At 41.8% G+C, this 24,434-nt stretch overlaps 1 protein-coding gene across 2 annotated transcripts in view; it reads right to left on the bottom strand.

Annotated features, from left to right (window-relative positions):
* Positions 1–5,261: 5,261 nt before the first annotated feature.
* The window catches only part of ARHGAP19 (Rho GTPase activating protein 19), a 63,147-nt gene continuing 43,974 nt past the window's right edge, over positions 5,262–24,434 (bottom strand). For both annotated transcript variants that reach the window (XM_077779234.1, XM_077779241.1), the window contains 5 exons: positions 22,626–22,817; positions 17,567–17,665; positions 12,723–12,833; positions 12,140–12,218; positions 5,262–9,139 (listed from right to left, as the gene is read on the bottom strand). In XM_077779234.1, coding sequence (XP_077635360.1) covers positions 9,129–9,139; positions 12,140–12,218; positions 12,723–12,833; positions 17,567–17,665; positions 22,626–22,817 — 492 coding nt within the window. In that variant the 3' untranslated portion in view covers positions 5,262–9,128. The remainder of the gene's footprint in view (positions 9,140–12,139; positions 12,219–12,722; positions 12,834–17,566; positions 17,666–22,625; positions 22,818–24,434) is intronic.

Below are 24,434 nucleotides of genomic sequence, written 5' to 3'. Positions count from 1 at the left end.
GCCTGGGTGGCTCAGATGGTTGAGTGTCCAACTCTTGCTTTTGACTCAGGTCATGATCCCAGGGTCATGAGATCGAGCTCCCTATGGGGCTCTGTGCTAAGCATGAAGCCTGCTTGAGATTCTCTCTCTTTCTCTCTCTTTTCCTCTGCCCCTCTCCCCAACTCATACTCTCTAAAATAAAAAATAAATAAAAATTCAAAAATTTAATAAAATGAAAGGAAAGATGGATTCACTTCTATACACTGGCACTCACTGCCACTCATTGGAGGTATCAACTCAGGCCTAAGTTGCTATTTTTCCAAGTCTCCATTTCTAACTGTAAAACATCATTTGTGACCTATCTCAATGACTTTCGATGAATTCCTACTGTAAATCAGAGACAAAGGAGCCAGCTCCCTGGCTGGAGTGGGCATGGGGAATCTCGTGGTGTGATTGCAACCCCTTCCCCTCCTCACAATGGCCCTGAGAGAGTGCCATTGCCCCGAAGTCCCAAATAGCTCTCCCAGGCGCTGATTCAGTCTCTGCAGAGGATTTGCCTGAGACTAAATATATCGCCTTTTCCTCCATACCAGATGGTTTCTAGATTCCTCTGGAAAGAATGGAAGAGGGAAGCAGAGACAAGGAAGATAGCCATGCCTCTCCTCTCCATTCTCCTCTTCTTCCTGGTTCACTGCACACAATTCCCACAGTGAGTGTTCAAGAAGTGGCTGCAGGACAAGATCTCTCATTAACGGGCAATTCCAGTTACATTAAAGTACTTGATAAAGCCTGGATTACTGGGTATTAAGTTTCCAGTAAATCCCAGTGGCTTTTCATCAGGGAGAGGCAGAAGACCCTGACCCCAGGCCTCTAAGCTGAACAGAAAAATTAATGGGTCTTTATGCCCAAAACAGTTGATCATGAGGAAGGAGGTTACATTTTTAACGTTTTCTTTCCTGCTGTGACCGCCACAACTTCTTCTTCTTTTGCTTTTAGAGAAGTTATCACTAGTTCCCTACGTTTGGGAAGATGAAGACCTTTGATGTCCACAAATTTCAGTTTCTACACATTACAGCTGCATTTTTATCCATATAGAAACTACAGGACACACACACACACACACACACACACACACCTGATTATGAATTCATTAACTTAAAAAAGATCTTGATGAAGGTCACAACACGGACCCACACCAAAGGGTGGCCTGGCCTCTGGGAGAGGCAGACAGTGCTCAGTGCACACCCTGACCAAGTCCCTTGGTAGCAAACCCCAGCGGCCCCTGGGGCTGTGCACACCATGGGCTGAGGCATTCCCCCAGCCAGCCATTGTGGGCAGGAGCCAATCCAGGGAAGCCAATGGCTGAACCTTCCGCCACCTCTTCTGCAACCTTTCCTACCCTCTCCAGGGTGGTCTCATGAATAAAGGAAAAGAGAACACGTGCCACATGTGCCACTGGAGTTGAGGAATAGGTTCTGGGAGAGAAAGAACAGCCTAGCATTAGAGCCCCAGAGGCTCTGCAACATAACAATATAGCACAAGACATTTATGTAAATTAATATTTTCCAAGGACCATGTTAAAAAGGTAATAAGAAGCAAGTAAAGTTAATCTTAATGGTATAATTTATTAGCCCAGTATATCCAAAATTACATTTCAAGATGTAATCCTTATAAAAATGGAGACATTTTTACATGCTTTTTTTTCTAAGGCTTTGAATTCTGGAGTGTATTTCAGGCAGAGAGCACGTCTCAGTTCACACTGCCGCATTTTAAATTCTCAGTATCCTTAGGACGAGAGGCCACCATATCGACAGCGCATATGAGAGAGCAAAGAAATGAGCAGTTCCCAGCAGTCGGGAGGAGGGGGTGGTTATGGTGGACACCACCCTCCTGCATCCAAACGCCACTCCCGACAGGCACACCTGCTGTCTCCGAGAGCCAGCACTGAGCTCAGGAGAACGCCCTACGCAGACCCAGGGCCCCGCCAGAAGATGCGCGGCACAGTGTCATAAAAAGGATGCCGAGGGCAGCTCGTGGGCCGAATCCAGGCTGTGGAGGAGTTGTGTTTGGCTCCCATGCTGTTTTTCCATCTTTTAAAGTAGTTGTTGCTTTCATAACCTTGTATTTCCCTCCTGGCTCTTTTAGACACTGGGTGTATAACTCCTGTATAAGACCACAGCTCTTGAAGTCAGGCAGCCCAGGATGCTAATCTTGACTCTACCACTTCTTAGCTGACATTGGATACATTAAACCCTTCCTATGTCTATTATAAAATTGGAGATAACAATACTTTACAGAGATGTGTGACTTTAATGAGATAAAGAATTAATTGGCTAGCACAAGGTTTTGTACATGTAAGTACTTGATAAATTGTGGCATTAGTTTTTCATTCACAGGAGGCTTGAACTCCTTAGAGCCACTACCATAGTCCTATTTCAATATGGGAAATTGGGAAGCACATGGACAGATGAGCTCTTAAAAGTGACCTCTACTTGCATACACCGATTTTGAGGAACGGCTTCTGCACTAACAGTTTTTAGACAGTCTGTCTCTTGCCTCTGTGGTTCAACTGAATTAAGCAGTCCTCGGTACCAAGGCACTACTAATTTTAAAAGGCTTATTTCTGGGAATGAAAGGGAAAGCTAGCAATGACACCAGGGACTCCTGTTAACCTCCATCCTGGTTCCAAGGTAGAAAAGTTGGGGTCTGGGCACTGGATGCTGCTGATAAAAGATATTAATGATTGGGGCGCCTGGGTGGCTCAGTTGGTTGAGTGTCTGACTTCAGCTCAGGTCAAGATCTCAGTTTGTGGGTTTGAGCCCCACGCCGGGCTCTGTGCTGACAGCTAGCTCAGAGCCTGGAGCCTGCTTTGGATTCTGTGTCTCCCTCTCTCTCTTCCCCTCCCCTGCTCACTCTCTGTCTCTCTAAAATAAATAAAGATTTTTTTTAATTTTAAAAATAAAAAGATATTAATGATCAACTTGGAATAAGACTTGGCCACTACTGCACCCCAATTTTTGTTTTTTGTTTTTGTTCTTGCTTTTTATGAAGAAATTAAGGGGCTGGGACTTAAAAGCATCTAAACAACCATGATGAACTCCACACCACAACCTTCTAGCCTGGGGTTCAGGCTCCTTACCATCCCCACCACCACATGCTTTTGTTTTTCACTTTTTAATTTTTTGAAAGAGTGTGAGCAAGGGAGGGGCAGAGAGAGGGAGACAGAGGATCCCAAGCAGGCTCTGCACTGTCAGCACAGAGCCAGATGCGGGGCTTCAACTCACCAACTGTGAGATCATGCATGGCCTGAGCTGAAGTCAGACACTCAAACAACTGAGATACACAGGCGCCCCTGCCATATGCTTTTAATTCAGAAATGTAGGTAGGAGCAAAAACTGGGTATCCCACCACAGGGGACAGAGGCCAGAGAACTGGACTGGGAGGAAGGGTAGGCTAAGGAAACATTTCCCAGTTCTCTGTTTTCCCGTCTTCCCTTTCTGTTATTTAATACATGTCTGGCGTCTTCATGCCTTTCTACAATTTGAGTATGGATTTTGTGCCCGGCACCGTACTAAGTATTTTGAATCTCCTCCTATTTTTCAAAATAACTCTGGTCTCCTCTGCACCTTTTTCTTCTCTTTTGCATTGCTCGGTTTCCCATGTGCTATCTATGAGTGTCTCCGTGATTTGCTCTCTAGGAAAAGATGCGGCTCCTTTCTTTAAATAATATATAAGCTGGCCCCTGGGGGCTGGGGAGAGGGACAGACAGTTCTGTGTGGCACCTGGGGGGCCAGCATGGCAAACAAGGAGCACATGGGTAGGTGACACAGTAAAGACAACTGCAGCGTTTTTATTTCAGTCCAGATTTAAGTAACTCCTTTGTTATCAAAAATAACTATGGCAGCATCAATAATCTGCTGCTTCTAAAATGTATTCTTGGCAGAGAGAGAGAGAATTAACATCTAATGAATACTTGCCATCTGCCAGGCACTGGGGAAGGCTAGTGGTCCTCAGTATTTAGTGGTCAAGGACTCCTCTGGGATTCTTGTGGAAGCTACAAAAATCTCTCCCTTAGAAAAATTCAAATGTACACAAAATTTTACACACAATTACAAGGGCAGACAATGTTCCAAAGCAGAATCACAGAACCCAGGTTAAAACCCCTTGTGAGGGGCACCTGGGTGGCTCAGGCGATTAAGTGTCCAACTCTTGGTTTCAGCTCAGGTCATGATCTCATGTTTTGTGGGTTCGAGCCACACTACCAGCACGGAGCCTGCTTGGAATTCTCCCTCTTCTTCTCTGCCCTTCCTCCCACTTGTACTTTTTTTCTCTCTCGAAATACATAAACATTAAAAAAAAAAAAAAGGGGGGGGCGCCTGGGTGGCTTAGTCGGGTAAGAGTCCGACTTTCGCTTAGGTCATGATCTCTTGGTTCGTGGGTTCGAGCCCCGCGTCGGGCTCTGTGCTGTCAGCTCAGAGCCTGGAGCCTGTTTCAGTCTGTGACTCCCTCTCTCTCTCACCCTCCCCTGCTCACGCTGTCTCTCTCTCTCCTAGAAATAAATAAAACATTAAAAAAAAAAAAAAAAAGACTTTTCTGCCAAGCCCTCACATCTGAAAGCGCAGCACTACTGAGACAAGATACCATTATCCCCACCTTACAGATGAGGGGGCATCCCCAAGGTCATATATATCATAAGTGGCAGAAACATTTCAACCAGGTTGTCTAAACACCTCAGTTGCTGCCCTCGATGAAAATGTCAATCGGTTTTTACTATTAGTATAACTGTCATTCCCTTTTCTTGTTTTATAAGATTTTAAGTAATCTCTTCACCTGATATGGTACTCGAACCCACAACCCCCAGATCAACTGTCACTCGCTCCACCAACTGAGCGACCAGGCACCTCGTCACTCCTTATCTTTATACAAGGAAATAAGATCCTGTGAGAAGCTAAATCTGTGCAAAACCTTCCAGACCCAGCCACAGGACACCAGAAAGCTCAGACATCCCAGAGGTTCCAATCCCATTTCCTGCCAGCCAAAAGCCCCACTCGTGTGAACTTACCTACCCAGCTGGAAACCAAGCCAAAGAGCTACTTTTCTTAGACTGGTTTCATATTCCTGAGAATAAGAGGCCAACCTCTTTGTCAATAATATCTCAATAAAACTAAGGGGAAACATTTTTTGAGAAGCAATCTCTCCTTAAGATAGTCTATCAGTGAAAATGGGAATTAAGAGACCAGTCAAAGCCTATGGATATGAAACAAAAGATTTAATTTCAGAATATCACATGAATAAAAAAGACATTGCATATGATTGTTTATTTACAGTTACATACATATATCTGATATATAGTCAAGTAAGAAAGATATACAAAAAAGGGTGAAACAGTTAAGAAACGTCGTTTCTCGTGTTGAGCGAGCTCAGGGAGAGTGTAAGGGCAACCCCTGCTATGAAGGGCCCCGGGGCAGGAGCAGTTTTCCCAACAGGCTCTGGCAGGCTCCCAGCAAGTGAGGGGGAGTGCTCTGCTCAAGGGCTCTTCAGGCCCCAGGCTGTGGCCTCGCACACTCCAGCTTCCGGCAACCCAAGCGCTTGGGCCATACCACCCCACCTCCTCACTAGCCCCGGCACTGACTCTCCACTAGAGGAAAGACGGCAGCAGTGGCTGCTGGGAAAGCTAGCTTTTCCATGGGGAATTTTAGATTGGGTTAATTACCACTGGTTTGAAAAGCTTGTGCATCTTAGGAACCCAAATCTTCCCTAGATTCTAGAGCAATCTTGCCAAATGCCGATGTCCAGGTTTAGAGCAAGGTCCTGTCTTCAGTACAAAAGCTTCAGGGTGGAGGGAACTGGGATGAGGCTCTCCCTGGGAAAAGGAGTTCTACTTAGAACAGACCTTCCAGCATTTGCATGAGGCCCTGTATGAAGTAAGGAAGCAGCGAGAGTCTAGAGAAGCCCGTTCTGGAAGACAGCTGCCCCAGGTACACATGGGCCACACAGCTGGTCACTGCGAGGCTGCAATGACCACGGGTTCTCCTGGGGGCAGTATTTTAAACCATACCCTTCCTAATAGATGCTCCTCTGAGAGAAGCCGCACAACACTGCTCCCAGGGAGGCAAGGCTCAGCTCCCACACTCTAGGATCTGCTGGCTTCCTCACAGGCCAACGCGCAGCTGCCCCTGCAGTGGCCACGCCATCAACAGCCCCGCACTGCTCCACTTCCCAAGGGTGCTCCCTTGTCATTCCTGCCAGACCCAAGAAGGATATTTGGGGTGAAGAGTGTGTGGAGGACCAACTGCGGTGTCAGTTTCAATCCGCTGAGTACCATCGCCTCTGACATGTTTTGGCACTTATGGCACTCGGGTACGATCAGTATCTTCTGATCTTCTTTTGCTGCGGCGGTGGAAATTTTCAAACCAGACTCACCGGGCCCAGTGCAAAAGTCTATCATAAAAGGTTAGACACCCCAGTGCCTAGAGTCTTCACTGATTCACGCAGTGATTTGAATCAAGGCGGTGCTCTGTGTTTCCACGTTCACGCCCACTGGCACACATACACTGCCCTGCACTGACACATCAGAATCCATCGCAACCGACCCCAGAAAGAAATGAAATCTTAAAAGTCATAAGAAGACGCATTTCCAAAGAGACTGTTCCAACATGAAAAATAAACATAACAGATTTAAAAAAACATCTTATAGATTAAAAAACTGTTAAATACTGGCTCAAGAAAACCCGCCCACCAAGTCAGAAGGGAGACAGTACCCTTCTGTGGCAAATGATAAAGGGCTTTTGTCTTTAAGTTCTCCGTAAGATTCCACAGGATTAGAACACTTACATATTATAAGGCAGAAGGTTATGCTGTTTATTTCTCAAATTTGTATTCCAACTAGATCACAGCTTCTATTCAAAAACGACCTATCACACCCTTTAAGCAAGGGTAGGTATATTTAATAAATAATGTAAAGGAAACACACATACCCGAATACACACATAAATTGCCCAAGGGGGCAAGCTGTATAAAAGCATGCGTGTATGGCAAGCATCTCTCTCACCACCCCGGTGCCAGAGCACCACCCTGGGTTATCAGCTCCATCCAACCAAAGAGAGTCTCCTAAGTCTCAGCCACCTCCCTCAAATAGGACACCAGGACAAACTTGATGACAGGGAGCTATCAGGTCACTGCTCTGCGCTCTGCACCTGAGGCCAGGCCTGTTTAACAGAGCACACCACTCTGGGAAGAAAACATTTAGACGAATCAAGAAAGAACTACAGAGTTAAGGAAGAGCATTACTTCAGTCTGGTCACACCAAAAGCAGTTCACTGGTAGCTAATGCTTATTTTCTCAATAAGAAAAAGGCCAAATAGAAATCAACATAAATGAATGCGCTAAAAATATTTTTAAGAATGACATAAAACTGTTTTAGAGAAAAGGGATTCTATTCAGGTTTTACTCCTCACCATCTACTGTTCATAATCCATCGAACCGGAAAGCCAAATTGTACATTCCCCTTCACTACTGCTGTTACAGCAACAAACGAAACGAAGTGTAAAGAGAGGACTGACACCTGGACACAAAGCCAACTGGTGCTCCCCCCCGGAGTCATCTTCCATTTCAGGAGAAACGCAGCTATTTCCAATAGTTTAAAGAGAGTCAGCAAACCATACTTTGCTGGGCAACTGCGTCCCCATGGAGCATGACTCACCCCAGCACAGGGCGAGAGCGGCTGCACAGCCTAACAGAGCAGGCCCACTCTGACCGTCCTCGCCGGCCACTCACCGCTCTCTAGGCAGTGAGTCTGCACCCCAGCTCAAAGGCATGCCACCGCTCACCTCCAACACTCGTGAACGTCCCCAGCCCGGTCAAAGCCCCAGCCCCACCTCCAGCCCACACCTATGCCCATCCTGCCGAGGAGGGGGCGGCGCAGCAGCCCTCCTCAAGCACTGGTGATAAGCCTCAACTGCTTCCAGAGGAGAACACGCCCCTTTAAATCCTCCCAGCCTGCAGAGTGATGCTCGTTTCCTCCCTGCAGCTTCAGCTTGCTCTCAGGAGACAGTCTGCCCGCACACCCGATCCCTTAGAAAGATGCAATGTAATCCCACCCAGAAGGAGTCAGCCCCGACACAAAGCCAGCTGGGCCCATCCTAGTCACACTCCCGAGCTTCCGCTACATGCAGATATATCAGCAAACCTCTATTAAGCCGTCAGTGACTTTCCTTGAGTCACAGTGATTTGGCACAGAAGTACTGGCACCAGAGATGTTTCAGGCGAGAGGAGACTGAATGAAGGAGACGAGTTCAGCAACCACACAACAATTACTTTGGCATCATTGAGGGAAGGGGAAGAGAGGGAAGGAGGGAGAGGTGCAGGGAGGGAAGAAGGGAAAAAGTTTAATAACTGACATTTGTTAAAATAGTCTATCATTCTGAATTCTCCTTTTTCAATACCACAGGCCAAATACCTGCAATCTCAGGCCCAAGAAATAATTTTTAAATTTCCAGGAAAGCTGTTAAGTTCTCTGGACACAAATGGTATTGAGGAGTACAGTCTCATGAGATAAAGAGCTTTCCAAAAGGTTAAGGTGAAAAAGAGAGAAAAGACATCTGTCTTAGATGCAATTTAGATTACCTATCCAAAAAATGGCTTTAAAAAGACAAACAACAAACAAGAAACAACGAAAATATCACCAACATTACCAAAACAGAGAAAAGCCCCAAATATCAGTTAAAAATATATCAACCCACTAGGATTGACAGTACTTTTCAAAAAAAAATCACGGACAGTTGAGTACAACTTTCATACCTGTAAAAGTAATATCTGCCTAAACAAATAAATACACGGAATGAGCACTGAAGCCCACCTGGGTCTGCGCATTTACTGTGCTGTGTGAGCTGGTTGGCTGGTTAGTGGTTTCCCCATAATACTTTCAAACAGAGAGAAAGAGAGAGATGCCAGCTCATTCAGGAGGCAGAGTCGGTAGACATTATCCAATGAGTGGGGTTAGAGGTATCAGTCAGGTCACAGGGTTAGTTGACTTTCACAATTCAAAATGCAGCAAGCAGGCTGCAAGTCCAAGCTTTTCTGCGAGTGGTAATGATGTCTGGCCCACTCAGAGAAAATTCTAGGTGGACAACAGGAAAACACTGGATCCTTCAGAGGAATCCTAGGTCGAAAGAAAAACAAGAACATTAAGCACATTTATAAATATTTCTTTTTGCAAACATCCCACCTAAAAGCTAGACTATCTTCACTTAATATTTTCTACAAACTGAAGGTTAAAGAGCTTGATTGAGAATTTATGACTCTCCACCAAGTAAACATCACTTTGTCCACTTGCCTTAATCTCAGTTCATTAAAAACAACCTGGGGCGTCCAACTTCGGCTCAGGTCATGATCTCATGGTTCATGAGTTCAAGCCTTGCGTCGGGCTCTGTGCTGACAGCTCAGAGCCTGGAGCCTGCTTTGAATTCTGTGTCTCCCTCTCTCTCTACTCCTCCCCCTCCCTCCATCTCTCCTCCCTCCCTCCCCCTCTCAAAAAATAAAGATTAAAAATTAATTAAATTTTAAAAAGTAATGGCAATAACAGCTACCACTTTACTAAGTGCATATTTTATTCCAGACATTGCTCTGAGTTCCTTATATACATTATCTCATTTAATCTTCACAATAATCTGTGCATGAGATAACACTCTTTCCACTTTACAGGTGAAAAATCTGAAACCTACCTAAGTTAACTTGTCCCAAGATAAACAGCTATTGAGCAGCAAAGCTGGGAACTCAACCAAAGCCTAACTGAATGCAGAGTTCATGTTCTTACCACCACTATGCCTCTCACCAGTGAATGTTTACTAAATGCCTACTAGATGCTAGGCACTGTCACTACTGGGAGAAAAAGAATAGGAAACAGGAGACCACAAATATATTCTTAAGTCTGGCCCTTGTCTTCCAGAAGTGAAACGTGCTACAGATATCAGATGATACATGTGAAGTAAATAATGATGAATTATCATACTAAATGTCAATATTTTAGTAGGGTCCATAAGACTTCAAAGGAAAACGTACATCTGGCTGGGTGAGCCAAAGGTTTCAAAGAGGAGATGATGTTTAGGTTAGGCTTTGAATAATGGGTAAGATTCTAACTACTGAAAATAATGCCCATTAATAAGGAGGTGCTAAATCAGCAATTCTCCTCTGGGGGTCCCCAGGAAACACTTGGCAATGTTTGGAGGCATTTTTGGTTGTCAAAATTGGGGGAAGGGTGCTACTGGCATCTAATGGGTAGAGACCAAGGAATGTTGCTAAGTACAGGGGAGTTCCCTACAGCAAAGAATTATCTGACCCAAAACGTCCACAGAACCAGGTCGAGAAACCCTGTGCTAAATGAACCCCTTTTTGTACTGTGGATTTTTTTTTTTTTAATTTAGAGAGAAAGCACATGTGCACACAAGGGAGGGGGGAGGAGGGGCAGGAGGAGGGGGGGAGGGAGAGAGAGAGAGAGAAATAATCTTAAACAGGTTCCACATTCAGCACAGAGCCTAATGTGGGGCTCAATCCCATGACCCTGGGATCATGACCTGAGCCAAATCAAGTGCTACTTTGTTTTTGGTTTTGTTTTTTAATTTTGTTAATGTTTTATTTATTTCTGAGAAACAGACAGCATGAGCAGGGGAGGGTCAGAGAGAAAAGGAGACACAGAATCTGAAACAGGCTCCAGGCTCTGAGCTAGCTGTCAGCACAGAGCCCGATGCGGGGCTCAAACCCCCCGCGAACTGCGAGATCATGACCTGAGCCGAAGTCAGACGCCCAACTGACTGAGCCACCCAGGCGCCCCTCAAGTGCTACTTTGGATCCTCTGCCCTCCTCTCTCTCTGTCCCTCCACCACTCAAGCTCTCTCAGCTCTCTCTCTTTCTCAAAAAGGAATAAACATTAAAAGAGAGAGAGTTGCATGCTCTACCAAGTCAGCCAGGGACAACTGAATCACTAACATTTTTGAGAATCTAATAAAACTTTATGTTCTGTCCTCCAGAAAAACGTACATAGGCACCTCCACATGAAATGACATCAACAATGCGAGGAACTTTATCAGAGTCTTCAGGGGGTCCACAGGTAACAGCTCAAGAATCCTTGTTCTAAATCTTCTTGGTAAAATATGAACCTGGCTTCTTTCTTTTTTTTTTTTAACTGTTTATTTTTGAAAGAGAGAGAGAAAGAACACAAACGGGGTAGGTGCGGGGTGGGGGGGAGGACAGAGGATCTAAAACAGGCTCTGCACTGACAGCAGAGAACCCTATGCAGGGCTGGAACTCACTAGGAACCGTGAGATCATGACCTGAGCTGAAGTCGGACACTTAACCAACTGAGCCACCAGGTGCCTGTGAGTCTTTTAAAACAAGACCAAGTCTCATCTGATTTTCCCCAATCACTCTAGCACTACTAGTCAGTGCTTCACAAACACTATTTCATAAGGAATCTGTGAACTAGATATAACTATTATCCTTATTTACAGAGAAGGAAACAAGCTCAGAGAGAATGAGTGGTCTTTCTGGGCCAGAGGAATGACAGCTCAAATTAGGTCTAACGACAAGTCCCCTGGTCCTCCCAATGGACCACATGGCATCTTCAGAGGAAAGCACAGCAGCCACCACTTTTCATCCCCAAGCCTGGGGCAAACGGCAGTAAGTGCCAAAAAATCTTTTTTGTCCTGAGTATCCTTAGAAATATGTTGTACAATACGATTTCCAGGATCCGTCAGCCATTTATTCATTGGGAAGCCTCTCTGAGTAAACAAGACCAAAGTCTACACAGAAAGAGAACATAACTATTCCATGTTTCATCAGCATATTCTTAGCACTTCTGTACTTGGTTTCACAAATTAGTTTACACTTGTTTTTCATTTGCTTAACAAGTATTCTTCAGATTGTTCACACGTGTCCCATCTGTCCAAGAATGCAGGGACCGTGTGGTTTGTCTTCACAGCTCTGCACCTCAGCACCTGGGACAGCGCCAGGTACAAGATCAGTAACCATCCGCTAAATGAACTCAAGGGCAAAGACCCAGCCTTGCTATATTACGTTGCTTCTGACACTGGGAATTCAAACTCTGCTCCTGACTGACTAAATGCAGAAAGGACTTACATTCAGTAAGAATAAGTATAATTAGTACCTTTTTTCCCCTCTTTCTTCCCCTCAGACCATTTCAATCTTGTTGGCATCATCGTGACAGCTGGAGAGCCAGGAAATAACTGTAACAAGAAAATTTTATACTGGCTTAATTGTGCTAATATCATTCTTATACAGACGTTACTAACAGTAGAATTACTTGTTTGTTCAATTGCAATGTGAAGAGTTTTATGGAGGCGTATTTATATCATTGATCTTAACTAATTTTACTGCTGGCTTTACGCAGCAGCATGTCTAGTATACTTGAGACTACCCAACAGGTAATGCAGCATCAAGTAGGCCCTGCTCTGTGTTACCTGCCCCACAGAGTCACCCTGTAAGAACTATTTCTTCCAGCACTCTGTGGAGCTATGTCACTGTATTTGTCATCTCTGTGTATGACTGGCTATATCTTCCTAAATCACACGTGTTTGTTTTGGCCATCAACGTAAGTGGAAGGGTTGAGAAAAAGGCATACTTTCATGGCCCAGAGAAACACAACAGCAAATAAAACAGATGACAGTATAGCAATATTTCTCCCTTCTACAAATGTATACAAAGAGAATGTCCAAAGAACAGTATCTTACTAAGTTCATATTTTCTTTGCTGGCTCTCTTCAATTCACCAATGGCTACAGATTCCGGAGTAGGGTACTTGTTTTTCTTTTCTGACATCATCTGATTTCCCAGGACCTTCCGCTGATTTAGGAAGAGAAAATATGTGATTTATAAAGGTCTACTATACCTGTATTATAGCTATACTGGTCTTTAAAACTACAGTTTCTTTTTTTTTTTAAGTTTATTTATTTATTTTGAGAGAGAGAGAGAGAGAGAGAGAGTGAGAATGAACAAGCAGGGGAGGGGCAGAGAGAGAGAGAGAGAGGGAGGATCCAAAGCAGGCTCCATGCTGTCAGTGCAGAGCCCAGCACAGGGCTCAAACTCACTAACCATGAGATCATGACCTGAGCCAGAAGCTTTACTGAATGAGCCACCTAGGCATCCTACTATAGTTTCTTAGCTTCAAAATTTTTTCAAAGAAAAAAAAAAAAGTAAAATAAATTAAAATAAATAAAATAACAAAAATAAAAATTAAAAAATTTCAGCTTTCTGATAAATTCTCCCAGGGCATCTTGTACAAAGGAGGCCAAAGCATGTTACAAAGAAAACCTGAAATTACTGCCTTTTGGTGATCACTTTTCCTCTACATTTAAAATAGCTCAAATGTAAGAAGCCATTTTATAGTTGATTTAAACTAGCTAATGTAGGCCAATTACAGTGTGCTTCTGAGACCATTAAAAAAAAAAAAGCACCAGTTATTTACCAATATAATTTGTTCCACAAAGACATGCTGTCTCTGGCAGCCATTAAGAGTCCCCTCCCTACTCAAGGACAGTTCCGCTAGGCCCACTCTAAGACTGCTTCCCTGTCACGTCCTCACACAGGATTAGAAAACTGGAGGAGTCTTTAAGAGTTTCTAATACAGTCACAAGAGCACACAGGTGTTCTTCAGAGGGTCACATGAATATATTGTCATTCAGAGCAGGACAAAAAGCCCTTTCTTCTCCAAACAGCTTAGAAGCTGACCTAACCTACTGAAACAGCTGACAGTGACAATTCTACCATCTTTGGGGAAATCTTCCCTTTTTTCTTCTTAGACTAAGCTTAAATCCCAAAAAGGAATGTAATAAAACTAGAAGATTAAACTCTACAATATAAATTTTAGCAGCAATATTAAGAATATTCCAATGTAGGGCACCCTGGGTATCCCAGAAGGTTAAGTATCTGACGCTTGATTTCAGCTCAAGTCATGGTCTCAAGTTTGTGAGTTTGAACCCCATGTCAGGCTCTGCCCTGGCAGTGGAGAGACTGCTGAGGATTCTCTCTTCCCCTCTCTGACTCTCCCCGCTCTCTCTCTCTCAAAATAAATAAATAAACTTAAAAAAAAAAAAAAAGAATAGGGGCACCTGGGTGGCTCAGTCGGTTAAGCGTCCAACTTCAGCTCAGGTCATGATCTCATGGTTAGTGGGTTTGAGCCCCACGTCGGGCTCTGTGCTGACAGCTCAGAGCCTGGAGCCTGCTTCAGATTCTGTATCTCCCTCTCTCTCTGACCCTCCCTTGCTCACACTGTCTCTCTCTCTCTCTCTCAGAAATAAATAGAACATTAAAATTTTTTTTAAAAAAGAAGAATATTCCAATGTAATAAGTTATTTACACGAGAGGAATTCTGGAGGAAAAAGTCTAGCCCAAAAAAAGGGATAAACAAAATATAAATCAAATATCTAAAACACAGAGCTGCTGGAAAAATGAGACTACTACATCTTCCTTTCTGAAATCAGATATCACCTCAGAAAAGCTGGAATGGGGATGCTAGAAGCCATAGGAGTGGCTGTAAAGCTTCTAATGAACTTTTTAAAAAGACATTTGAGTATCCTGTCACTATTGAGTGGAAACTATTATTAGCTCGAAAGTCTTTTCATTTACAACAAAAATACTTTATCCTTCTGTTTCATAAAATTTGTTAACGTTTGTTTGTATTTAAAGCTGTTGTTCTAAAATGTTTTATCCTGCTAGAATTATAAGCTCTATTATAATTCTAAAGTTCTAAATTGTCTCTCAGTAAATGGGCAACTGCCAAGAGGATACCCCGCTCTTACATCTGAAGCCACACTTAGCACGACATCTAGAGCCGCCACAGAGAACTCACTAGGAAAACTACACCTACCCAGCTTCAGTTAAAGAAATTTTTGTCTGACTGACACACAGAGAAACATCTGACTAATAACTTTTCTTGTTATCAATCATCTCAAAGACAGGAAGTCAGACAGAATGACAGACTTCCAAGTAAAATGAACTGTTCATTCCAAGTAAAATGAAAGGATGTTCATTTTATGAATTACACCTAAGCAGGTGAATGTAATGCTAGCGTTCTAGCAAAATAAACTACTTTTTAATTATAGTAAAATACACACAACACAAACTTTACCATCTAACCACGTTAAGCATGTAGTCTGATGGCATTACTTCCACTCATATCGTCGGGCAACCATCACCACCGTCCACCTCCAGAACTGTTTCATCTTCCCGCACAGAAAACATGTCCCCACTAGACAATAATCCCCAAGTCCCCCCAAACCCTTAGCTCCTGACAACCACCATTCCACTTTCTTTCCCCATGAATTTGACTATTCTAGGTCTCTCGTATAAGTGGCATCATATAGTACTTGTTCTTTTAGGACTGGATTATTTCATTATTTCATTTAGCATAATGTCCTCAAGGCTCATCCATGTTGTCAGAATTTCCTTCCTTTTTTAAGGCTGAAGAGTATTCCACTGTGTGTATAAAAACATTCTGTTTATCCATTCATCTATCAATAGATACTTAGGTGGTTTCCACCTTTTGGTTTTTGTGAATAATGCTGCCACAAACATGGTGTACAAATATCTGGTTCTTGTCCTTACTTTTGATTCTTTCAAGTGTGTACTCAGAAGTGGACTTGGGGGCGCCTCGGTGGCTCAGTCGGTTAAGCGTCTGACTTCGGCTCAGGTCATGATCTCAAGGTTCATGGGTTTGAGCCCCGTGTGGGGGTCTGTGCTGACAGCTAGCTCAGAGCCTGGAGCCTGTTTCAGATTCTGTGTCTCCCTCTCTCTCTGACCTTCCCCTGCTCACGCTGTCTGTCTGTCTCTCTCTCTCTCTCAGAAATAAATAAAACATTTTAAAAATTAAAAAAAAAAAGTGCACTTGCTGAATCATATGGTAATCCTATTTAATTTTGTGAGGAACTGCCGTACTATTATCCTTGGCAGCTGCACCACATCCTCACCATCACTTGTTATTTTCTATTTGTTTTTTTAATAATAGCCATCTTATGGTGTGTGACTTGCTATCTGACTGTGGCTTTGATTTGCATTTCCCTAAAGATAAGTGGTATTGAGCATCTTTTCATGTGTTTATTGGCATTTGTGTATCTTCTTTGGAGAAATGTCCAAGCCCTTTGCCCATTTTCTAATTTTCTTCTCTGTTGTTATAAGAGATCATTATATAATCTGGACATTAACTCCATAGCAGACATATGTTTTACAAATATTTTACATTCTGTGAGTTGACCTTTCATTCTGTTGATCACAAAGGAAATTTTGATGTTAAGCAAGACTAATGTATCAGAAGCTACTGGCCCTCTAAATCAGGATTGAGAGTGAATTCTATACTCTTATTAATAGTAATAGCTAAGGCCCAAATTAGGGTTAGATTACACAGCAATGGCTAACAACTGCAGCTTGAAAAAAATATATATTACAATGTATTTTTCTTTTTAGGGAATAATGTTTATTTTAAACAGAGCTCCTTAATGTTGCTGGATTTATAGATTTTAATAGTGTTAAAACAACTTTTAAATAAAAACAGCAGAACACAGAACTGTGCTTAATCTCTCTCCAAGTTAACCAGAACGTTGCCTTAGTTTATGCCTGAAAATATGAACCCCATAATTGGGTTATCTACTGCCACCTAATGGCAATATCCCTTAACCACAAGTTGAGATCATCTGTGAAGACGTAAATTCAACCTGCATAGAGATGGCAGCAACAGCACAGAAGTAGATACTGTATTTGCTTTAAAAACAAGATTTTTAAGTAATTTGACAGAGAGGGAATATACAACTGATTAAAATATTAAGCTTATAAAAATTTCAGCTACATGGGTGGATCAGTTTGTTAGGCGGCCAACTCTTGATTTCAGCTCAGGTCATGATTTAGAGTCCCACATCACCCATGCATGCGCTCTCTCTCTCTTTCTCTCTCTCAAAATAAATAAACTTTTAAAAAAAATCCATTTCTTAACCATTTCCATAAGTCTGTCAACTCCCTCACTTCTCCAAAAGCTTTTGCAAATTGTGCAGTGAAGTGTTTGGCACAAAGCAAAGAACTCTCTACACTGCTCAGCAATGGGGACTCTCAGGGTGCCTGGGTGGCTCAGTCGGTTAAACGTCTGATTTCAGCTCAGGTCATGATCTCACGGTTCATGGGTTCGGAGCCCCACATCAGGCTCTGTGCTGACAGCTAGCTCAGAGCCTGGAAACTGCTTCTGATTCTGTGTCTCCCTTTCTCTGCTCACGCTCACTCTCTCTCTCCCTCTCTCAGAAATAAATAAAAACATTAAAAAAAGGGGGGGATGGGGACTCTGTCCTCAGCCCCCAAAGAGAAGGAAGGACCTTTCTTTTACTCTTCCCTTCTCCAATCCCAGAGCCCCTTCTCTGATTTGAAACAGCAAAATGCTATAAAAACTAAAAGTTCTTCCAAATTCTATCCTTAACCTCTTACAAACAAATCCTTTGTAGGATCCCAAAGAATAGAAGAAAACTGTTTACACATAAGAAAAGTCAGACTGTTAAAGTTTCTCTAAGTCAATGCTGAAGAAGACAACACAGTATACCTACCTTAATAAGGCCACTGAAAGAACGTGAACGGGCTCTCTTCTGTACCTGAGGAGTGGAAGATTCTCGCCCTGGTGTCTGGGTCACTGATTGCTTATTAAACTAAGAGAAAACATGAACATTTTACTATTATTTCCCCCATCAAAAAATAGGATTCTGTGACAATCAATAGATAAGTATAAATATCCGGAAAAGTCCAAGATCTCCAGCTGGTAATCAAGATTTTTTTGCAGAAAGTATCTTGGACAAAGAGAGTGACTAGCACAACCTAAAAGAGTCCTTAATTTAACATAAACTGCATACAGAATAAAAAAGTGACTAAAGCTCTTTAAATGGACATCTATCATGACTGCTTGCCAGCATTACTATCAGAGGAAATACATCAGAATAAAAATTTGACGAGGTACCTGAGTGGTTCAGTTGGTTAAGCACTTGACTCCCAATTTCAGCTCAGGTCACAATCTCAGTTGTGAGAACGAGCCCCGAGTCAGGCTCTGCACTGGGCATGGAGCCTGTGTAGTATTCTCTCTCTCCCTCTCCCTCTCCCTCTGTCCTTCCCCCACTCGCTAGTGCTCGCTCTCTTCCAAAAGAATTGTCAATTTTATCAATATCAGCTCTCTGTTTGATAGTATCTAACATAGTCTACAACCATACCACCCTGAACGCGCCCTATCTTGTCTGATCTCAGAAGCTAAGCAGGGTCGGGCCTGGTTAGTACTTGGATGGGAGATAGTATCTAACATAAAAAAATGGAAGACCTAAGACATTGTATAGTCTTAATGCTTTGATTAGCCATTCATCTTCCCACATAAAAAAATGATATAGTACTTAATTCGGCTTATCTGCCTTTTCTAACTATAGTTTTTAAATATGTGAATTATAAGTTTGCAAATATTTATCAGTTCAGGTTCAGTTCTGGAGATCTTAAAAAACAACATTTTCATACATATTATATAGGTACCAAAATATTCTCAACATTAATGATCTCAGCAGACAGAAAATTTAGTCACTTCTAAAGAGCTTAGCAAGAAGCATCCCTCCTGGATATATTGGCACAAGTGACAACCTATCATTCCTGAAAATGTTGGACAGGTACAGTAAGGTGGGCTATCTTGTATCCAGCAGTTAAGAGTGTTAATAATTTTCTGGGAAGCTTTTTAGTAATGTGTCCAGAGTCTTTTAAAAATGCATACAGTACCCCCTGTATTCATGGTTTTGCCTTCCGTGGTTTCAGCTACCCGTAATGAACCACAGTCCAGAGCGGATGATCCTCTTTCTGATGTACTGTCAGGGGTGAGCAGTGAGCCTAACGCTACATCACAATATCTACATCGTTCACCCCACTTCAGCTAATCAAGTGAACATTGTATCACTTCAAGTTATCATAAGAAGGGTGAGTACAGTATAGTGAGATACGTTGAAGGAGAACACATTCGCATAACTTTTATTACACTATACTATTATACTTGTTCTATATTATTATTATTGTGGTTATTGTGGTTATTATTGTTGTTAATCTCTCATTGTGCCTAATTTATAAATTAAACTTTATCATAAGTATGTATGTATTTAAAAAAACATAGTATATGTAGGGTTCAGTATTATCTGTGGTTTTCAGGCATCCACCAGGGTCTTGGAATGCATCCCCTGAAGAGGCAGGAACTACTGTATTAAAAAATAACACACCACCAGGGCACCTGGGAGGCTCAGATCGGTTAAGCATCCGACTTCGGCTCAGATCATGATCTCACAGCTTGTGAGTTCAAGCCCCACGTTGGGTTCTGGAATATGTTAAATAAGACCACAGGGGTGCAATCAGCAAGATCCAGACTGTGGAAAACAATCTGGTTTCTTTCACAAATAAAGTGCAGGAGAGAGAATGTGTGTATTTAAATGCAATGTGGTAACCTGGATTAGATCCTGATACAGAAAAAGGATACTGGCGAAAAAACTGATAAAATCTGAATAAAATCTATCATGTTAATAGTAACATAGCAATGTTAATTTCTTAATTTTAACAATGCTTTTTTATTTTATTTTATTTATTTATTATAAAAGAGGAGGAGAACACAAGTGTAAGTGAGGGAGGGGCAGGGCAGAGAGACAGGGAAAGAATCCCAAGCAGACTCCCCAATAGTGCAAAGCCAGACGTGGGACTTGCATAAGTCAAAATCAAAAGTCAGATGCTTAACTAACTGAGCCACTCTGGCATCCCAGTTTTAACAATGTTAACATCAGGAGCAAAGGATACCCTTAGTGAAGGGTATGTGAGAATTCTGTGTATTATCCTCACAAGCTTTTTCTAAATTTAAATTATTTTAAATTTAAGTTTAAATTTAAGCCACCTGGGTGGCTCAGTTGGTTAAGCGTCCAACTTTGGCTCATGGGTTTGAGCCCCGTGTCAGGCTCTATGCTGTCAGCTCAGAGCCTAGAGCCTGCTTCAGATTCTGTGTCTCCCTTTCTCTCTGTTGCTGCCCTGCTCATGCTCTATCTCTCTCTCAAAAGTAAATAAATATTTTAAAAAATTAAAAATAAATTTAAGTTTATTCAAACAAATTTTGGCTATTTTTTAGGGGGAATTAAGGGGGAGAGAGAGACCTATATATTAAAAGGGATCTAGGGGTGTCTGGATGGCTCAGTTGGTTAAACATTCACCTTCAGTTCGGGTCACAATCTCCTGGTTTGTGGGTTCAAGCCCCATGTCAGGCTCTCTGCTGTCAGAGTAGAGCCCATTTTAGATCCTCTGTCCCCTTCTCTTGCTGCCCCTCCTCTGCTCGTGTGCTCTTTCTCTCTCTCTCAAAATAAATAAACTTTAAAAATAAAAAAGGGGACATCTTGGTGGCTCAGTCAGTTAAGGCATCCCACTCAGCTCAGGTCATGATCTCATGGTTCATGGGTTCAAGCCCCACATCGGGCTCTGCACAGACAGTGCAGAGCCTGCCTAGGATCCTCTGTATTCCTCTCTCTCTGCCCATCTCACTTGCACACTCTCTATCAAAAATAAATAAACTTTTTAAAAAAGTGACTTAATATCTGGAAGTTAGATTTAAAAAAAAGCATATCCTTTGGTTATGCCGCTTCTAGGAAAAATCTGCAATGAAAATAGCAATGAACAAAAATTTATAAGCTAAAAACCAACTTAATTCCCAAATATGTCCCATTTTAGGCAAATTGTTTATATATTAGGTTATATGTGATGAAATATTACGCAGTTGTTAAAAATGTTCACAGCCTTTCAATGGCATAGAAAATGATCATGATATAATGTTAAATGAAAAGGATAGGAATATAAAAACTGAATATATATTATGATCTCAAGCAAAAGAAAAAAATGTCAAATACATATTCATGGAAAGAAACGCTAGAAGAAAATACTCCCAAATTTGTATTGGTGGTCAACTCAGGATGATTACAGGTGATTTTTTTTCTTCTTTATACTCTTCTGGAGGTTTCAGTGTTTCTATAGTGAGTATTTATTATTTTTATAACCACAGAAAGAAAAATCAGGAAATCGTAAAATTATACTTTCCTCAAAACAAAAGGCAGTATTTGAAATGTATGCAAGGAGTCTGCAAGCATGCATGAGGAAATGCTTCTGCTGTGATGTTTAGTAAAACAGACAAAAGAAAGTATGTGGTATACTCCTAACTATATAAAAATTCGTTCATAGGAAAAAGACAAAAATAAATATCCAAAATGTAAACACTAGTGGGATGAATGATGTATTTTCTTCTTAACCTTCTCTACAATTTCCTATATTTCTAAAAAGATCAAAAATGACGTTAGCTTTTTCCTTCATATTATCTTTAACCCTCTGCATTCTTGATGACAAAGTCATTACACTTGTCCTACCTAAATTTCTGTCTTAGTTTCTACCAAGAATTAAATCACTACAGTGTTTTGAATTTGTGAAATACTCAGCCAATACCCTTGAAAATTCCAGTCATAACACAATTTGCTAGATCTCAAAGTAACTTCAAAGAGTGTAACAGAAAACTTTTCTTTTTCTTTTAATTTTTTAACGTTTATTCACTTTTGAAAGGCAGAGACAGAATGTGAGTGGGGGTGGGGCAGAGAGAGAGGGAGACACAAAATCTGAAGCAGGCTCCAGGCTCTGAGCTGTCAGCACAGAGCCTGATGTGGGACTCAAACCCACAAACTGTGAGATCATGACCTAAGGTGAAGTCAGATGCTTAGCCAAATGAGCCACACATGTGCCCCAGAAAACTTTTCTTGAAGGATTCTATCAACTATTAAGAACAGCTCAGTTCAACTTCTTCTGAGCACTTGGTTGTTATATCTAGCCCTACGCTTGAGGTTAGGTATAAAAAAATAAATAAAAACACAGACTTCCCTCAAGAAGGTCCCAGTTGAATAAAAAGTCAAGAGACTAACCTTGCCTATTCAGCTAAAATTCAGGAGGGATTGAGACAAAATATATTTCCTTAGAAATTAACCAAGTCGTTGGGATTTACTCCTGCTACGCTTCCAGTCTCAAAATGGCAAATAAGAGCACTAATTCTGTTCCCATAGCTCCAAAATAAACAAATTTAGCTACCAGAATTCCTACCTTCTAATATTAAACTAGGCCTGATTTAGAGTGTTTCCTAACTGCAAACAACTCATCAGTAAGAGCTACCGCTTTTCCTCTGCTATGCCAGCCACTTTACATAGATCCTTTGTAATGTTTATAGTCATGAAACATGGACATTTCAATTATCATTTTACAAACAAGAAAATTGAAGTTCCAAAGGATGAAATGATTTGCCAAGAAAATCTGAAGGATTTAAACTTTGGAACAATATATTATAACTGCTGGTTCTCTCTCAGCGTGCTTAGTACATGACCATACTTGGATCCTCCTGTTTAACCGTAGAAATCCAAGCGCCTCCGTCTACCCTTTCTCTAGCGGGGCAGTAGTATAGAGATTGTCACTGAGATTCCACTGACAAGTTTGCTTTCTTGGCTGAGCCAAGCATGGGTCAATAAGAGTATTCCCTAGTGATTCCACAACCTTGATCCCATTCCTAAAGCCCGTCACGGTTTCCCTGCCCTCAGGTACCTGTCTAATAAGCTGTTTCTTCTTCGCGGACTCTGGCATACTGTGAACGTGTTGGAACAGCTCTCTCAGTGCCTCTTCCGTACGCTGCTGGGTCTCCTCCTGATGAGAGCAGGAATCAACCCAGTTCCGTTTCTGAGATTTTGCCAGTTGGAAGGACTTAGTATGACATGAAGCTACCAGATCAAGATCATCCTAGAGAAAATTTTAAAGAGAAATGAAGTAATATATCCTGCCAGCTTATTTTCAGGTTTCCACAACCCTGGAACAAAAGCGGGGGAAGCAGTGGGTAACATGGTATCCTCATATCTAGGAATAAGAAAAACCTAAATGTAATTAACAGATGAAGAGAAATCTGTAATCAGACTATATTAACAGCCCACTCCCATGACCTACATAGAGAACCTAAATTCATTTAGAATATTGCCACCAAAAATTATATTTATATAAGGGTTCGGTTTTCAAAGCATCTTTTAATTGCAGATTAACTCTCACTACTATCCTATGAGGTAAGCAGGGAAAGTATCATCATTCCCATTTGATAGAAAAAACTGAAGTTAAGCTCTAAGTTTAAGGTCATTTAGATACTAAAAGTGACAGACCCATCCTGGAGACCAAGTGCATGGGCTTTGGGCTGGGTGCTCTTTCCTGCATGTGACATGATGGGGTTAACGATAAGGCAGTAGCTGAGGAACGGAAAAAACTCTCTAAGAAAAACCACATCCCAGTTAAACTAGTTGAAATAGTATACTGTTTTCCTGTTCACACCAAATATTTACCAAATAAGAGGCAGAAACAATAGCATAAGATGACAGCTTCAGTTTCTAACCAAGACAGACTAAACAGAAATCATTAAAAAGTACTTGTGAAGTTTTTTAAACTTCTCAGGTTTAAAGCTCAATAATCATATGTAAACTTGNGCAACTATCTTTTCCCATTCCGTTGGATGCCTATTAGTTTTGTGGGTTGCTTCCTTTGCCGTGCAGATATGTAAACTTGTTAATATGCATCACACATTTGCTTTCTAAGCTCATGTAGTCTCAGGTCTTTGAGAAATTTGATAGAGTGTTACCACTGAACCTCAAACAAGAGTGTACTATATAAAATTAATTTACTGCTGCAAAATATTTAATACATTTGCTAGTTACAAACTGTTTATATCATACACTATAAGAATACATAGGGGCTTTATGAAAAACTTTCAACATGCANTTATCTCATACTTTTTTTTTAAGTTTATTTATTTATTTTGAGAGAGAGAGAGACAGTACGAGTAAGGGAAGGGTAGAGGAGAGGGAGAGAGGGAGTCCCAAGCAGGCTCTGCACTGTAAGCCCAGAGCCCCATGAGGGGCTTGAACTCCCAAACCATGAGATCACATGACCTGAGCCAAACTCAAGGGTTAGACACTTATCTAAGTAAGCCACTCAGGCACCCCTCACACTTTGTTTTAAAACTCCACTAATCTTAGGGGTGCCTGGGTGGCTCAGTCGGTTGAGCGTCTGACTTTGGCTCGGGTCATGGTCTCAAAGTTTGTGGGTTCGAGCCCCGCGTCGGGCTCTGTGCTGACAGCTCAGAGCCTGGAACCTGCTTTGGATTCTGTGTCTCCCTCTCTCTCTGCCCCTCTCCCCCACCATGTTCTGTCCCTCTCTTTCTCAAAAATAAACATTAAAATTTTTTTTAAAAAAACAAAAAAAATCCCTCCACTAATCTTTTTTTTTTTTAATTTTTTTTTATGTTTTTTATTTATTTCTAGGAGAGACAGAGACAGCATGAGCAGGGGAGGGTGAGAGAGAGAGGGAGTCACAGACAGA

The sequence above is a fragment of the Crocuta crocuta genome, unplaced genomic scaffold, assembly GCF_008692635.1.
Source record: "Crocuta crocuta isolate KB4526 unplaced genomic scaffold, BGI_CrCroc_1.0 scaffold170, whole genome shotgun sequence".
NCBI classification, from domain to species: Eukaryota; Metazoa; Chordata; class Mammalia; order Carnivora; family Hyaenidae; genus Crocuta; species Crocuta crocuta.
The sequence above is the reverse complement of the archived record's forward strand: the minus strand, read 5'-3'. Positions and strand labels throughout refer to the sequence as shown.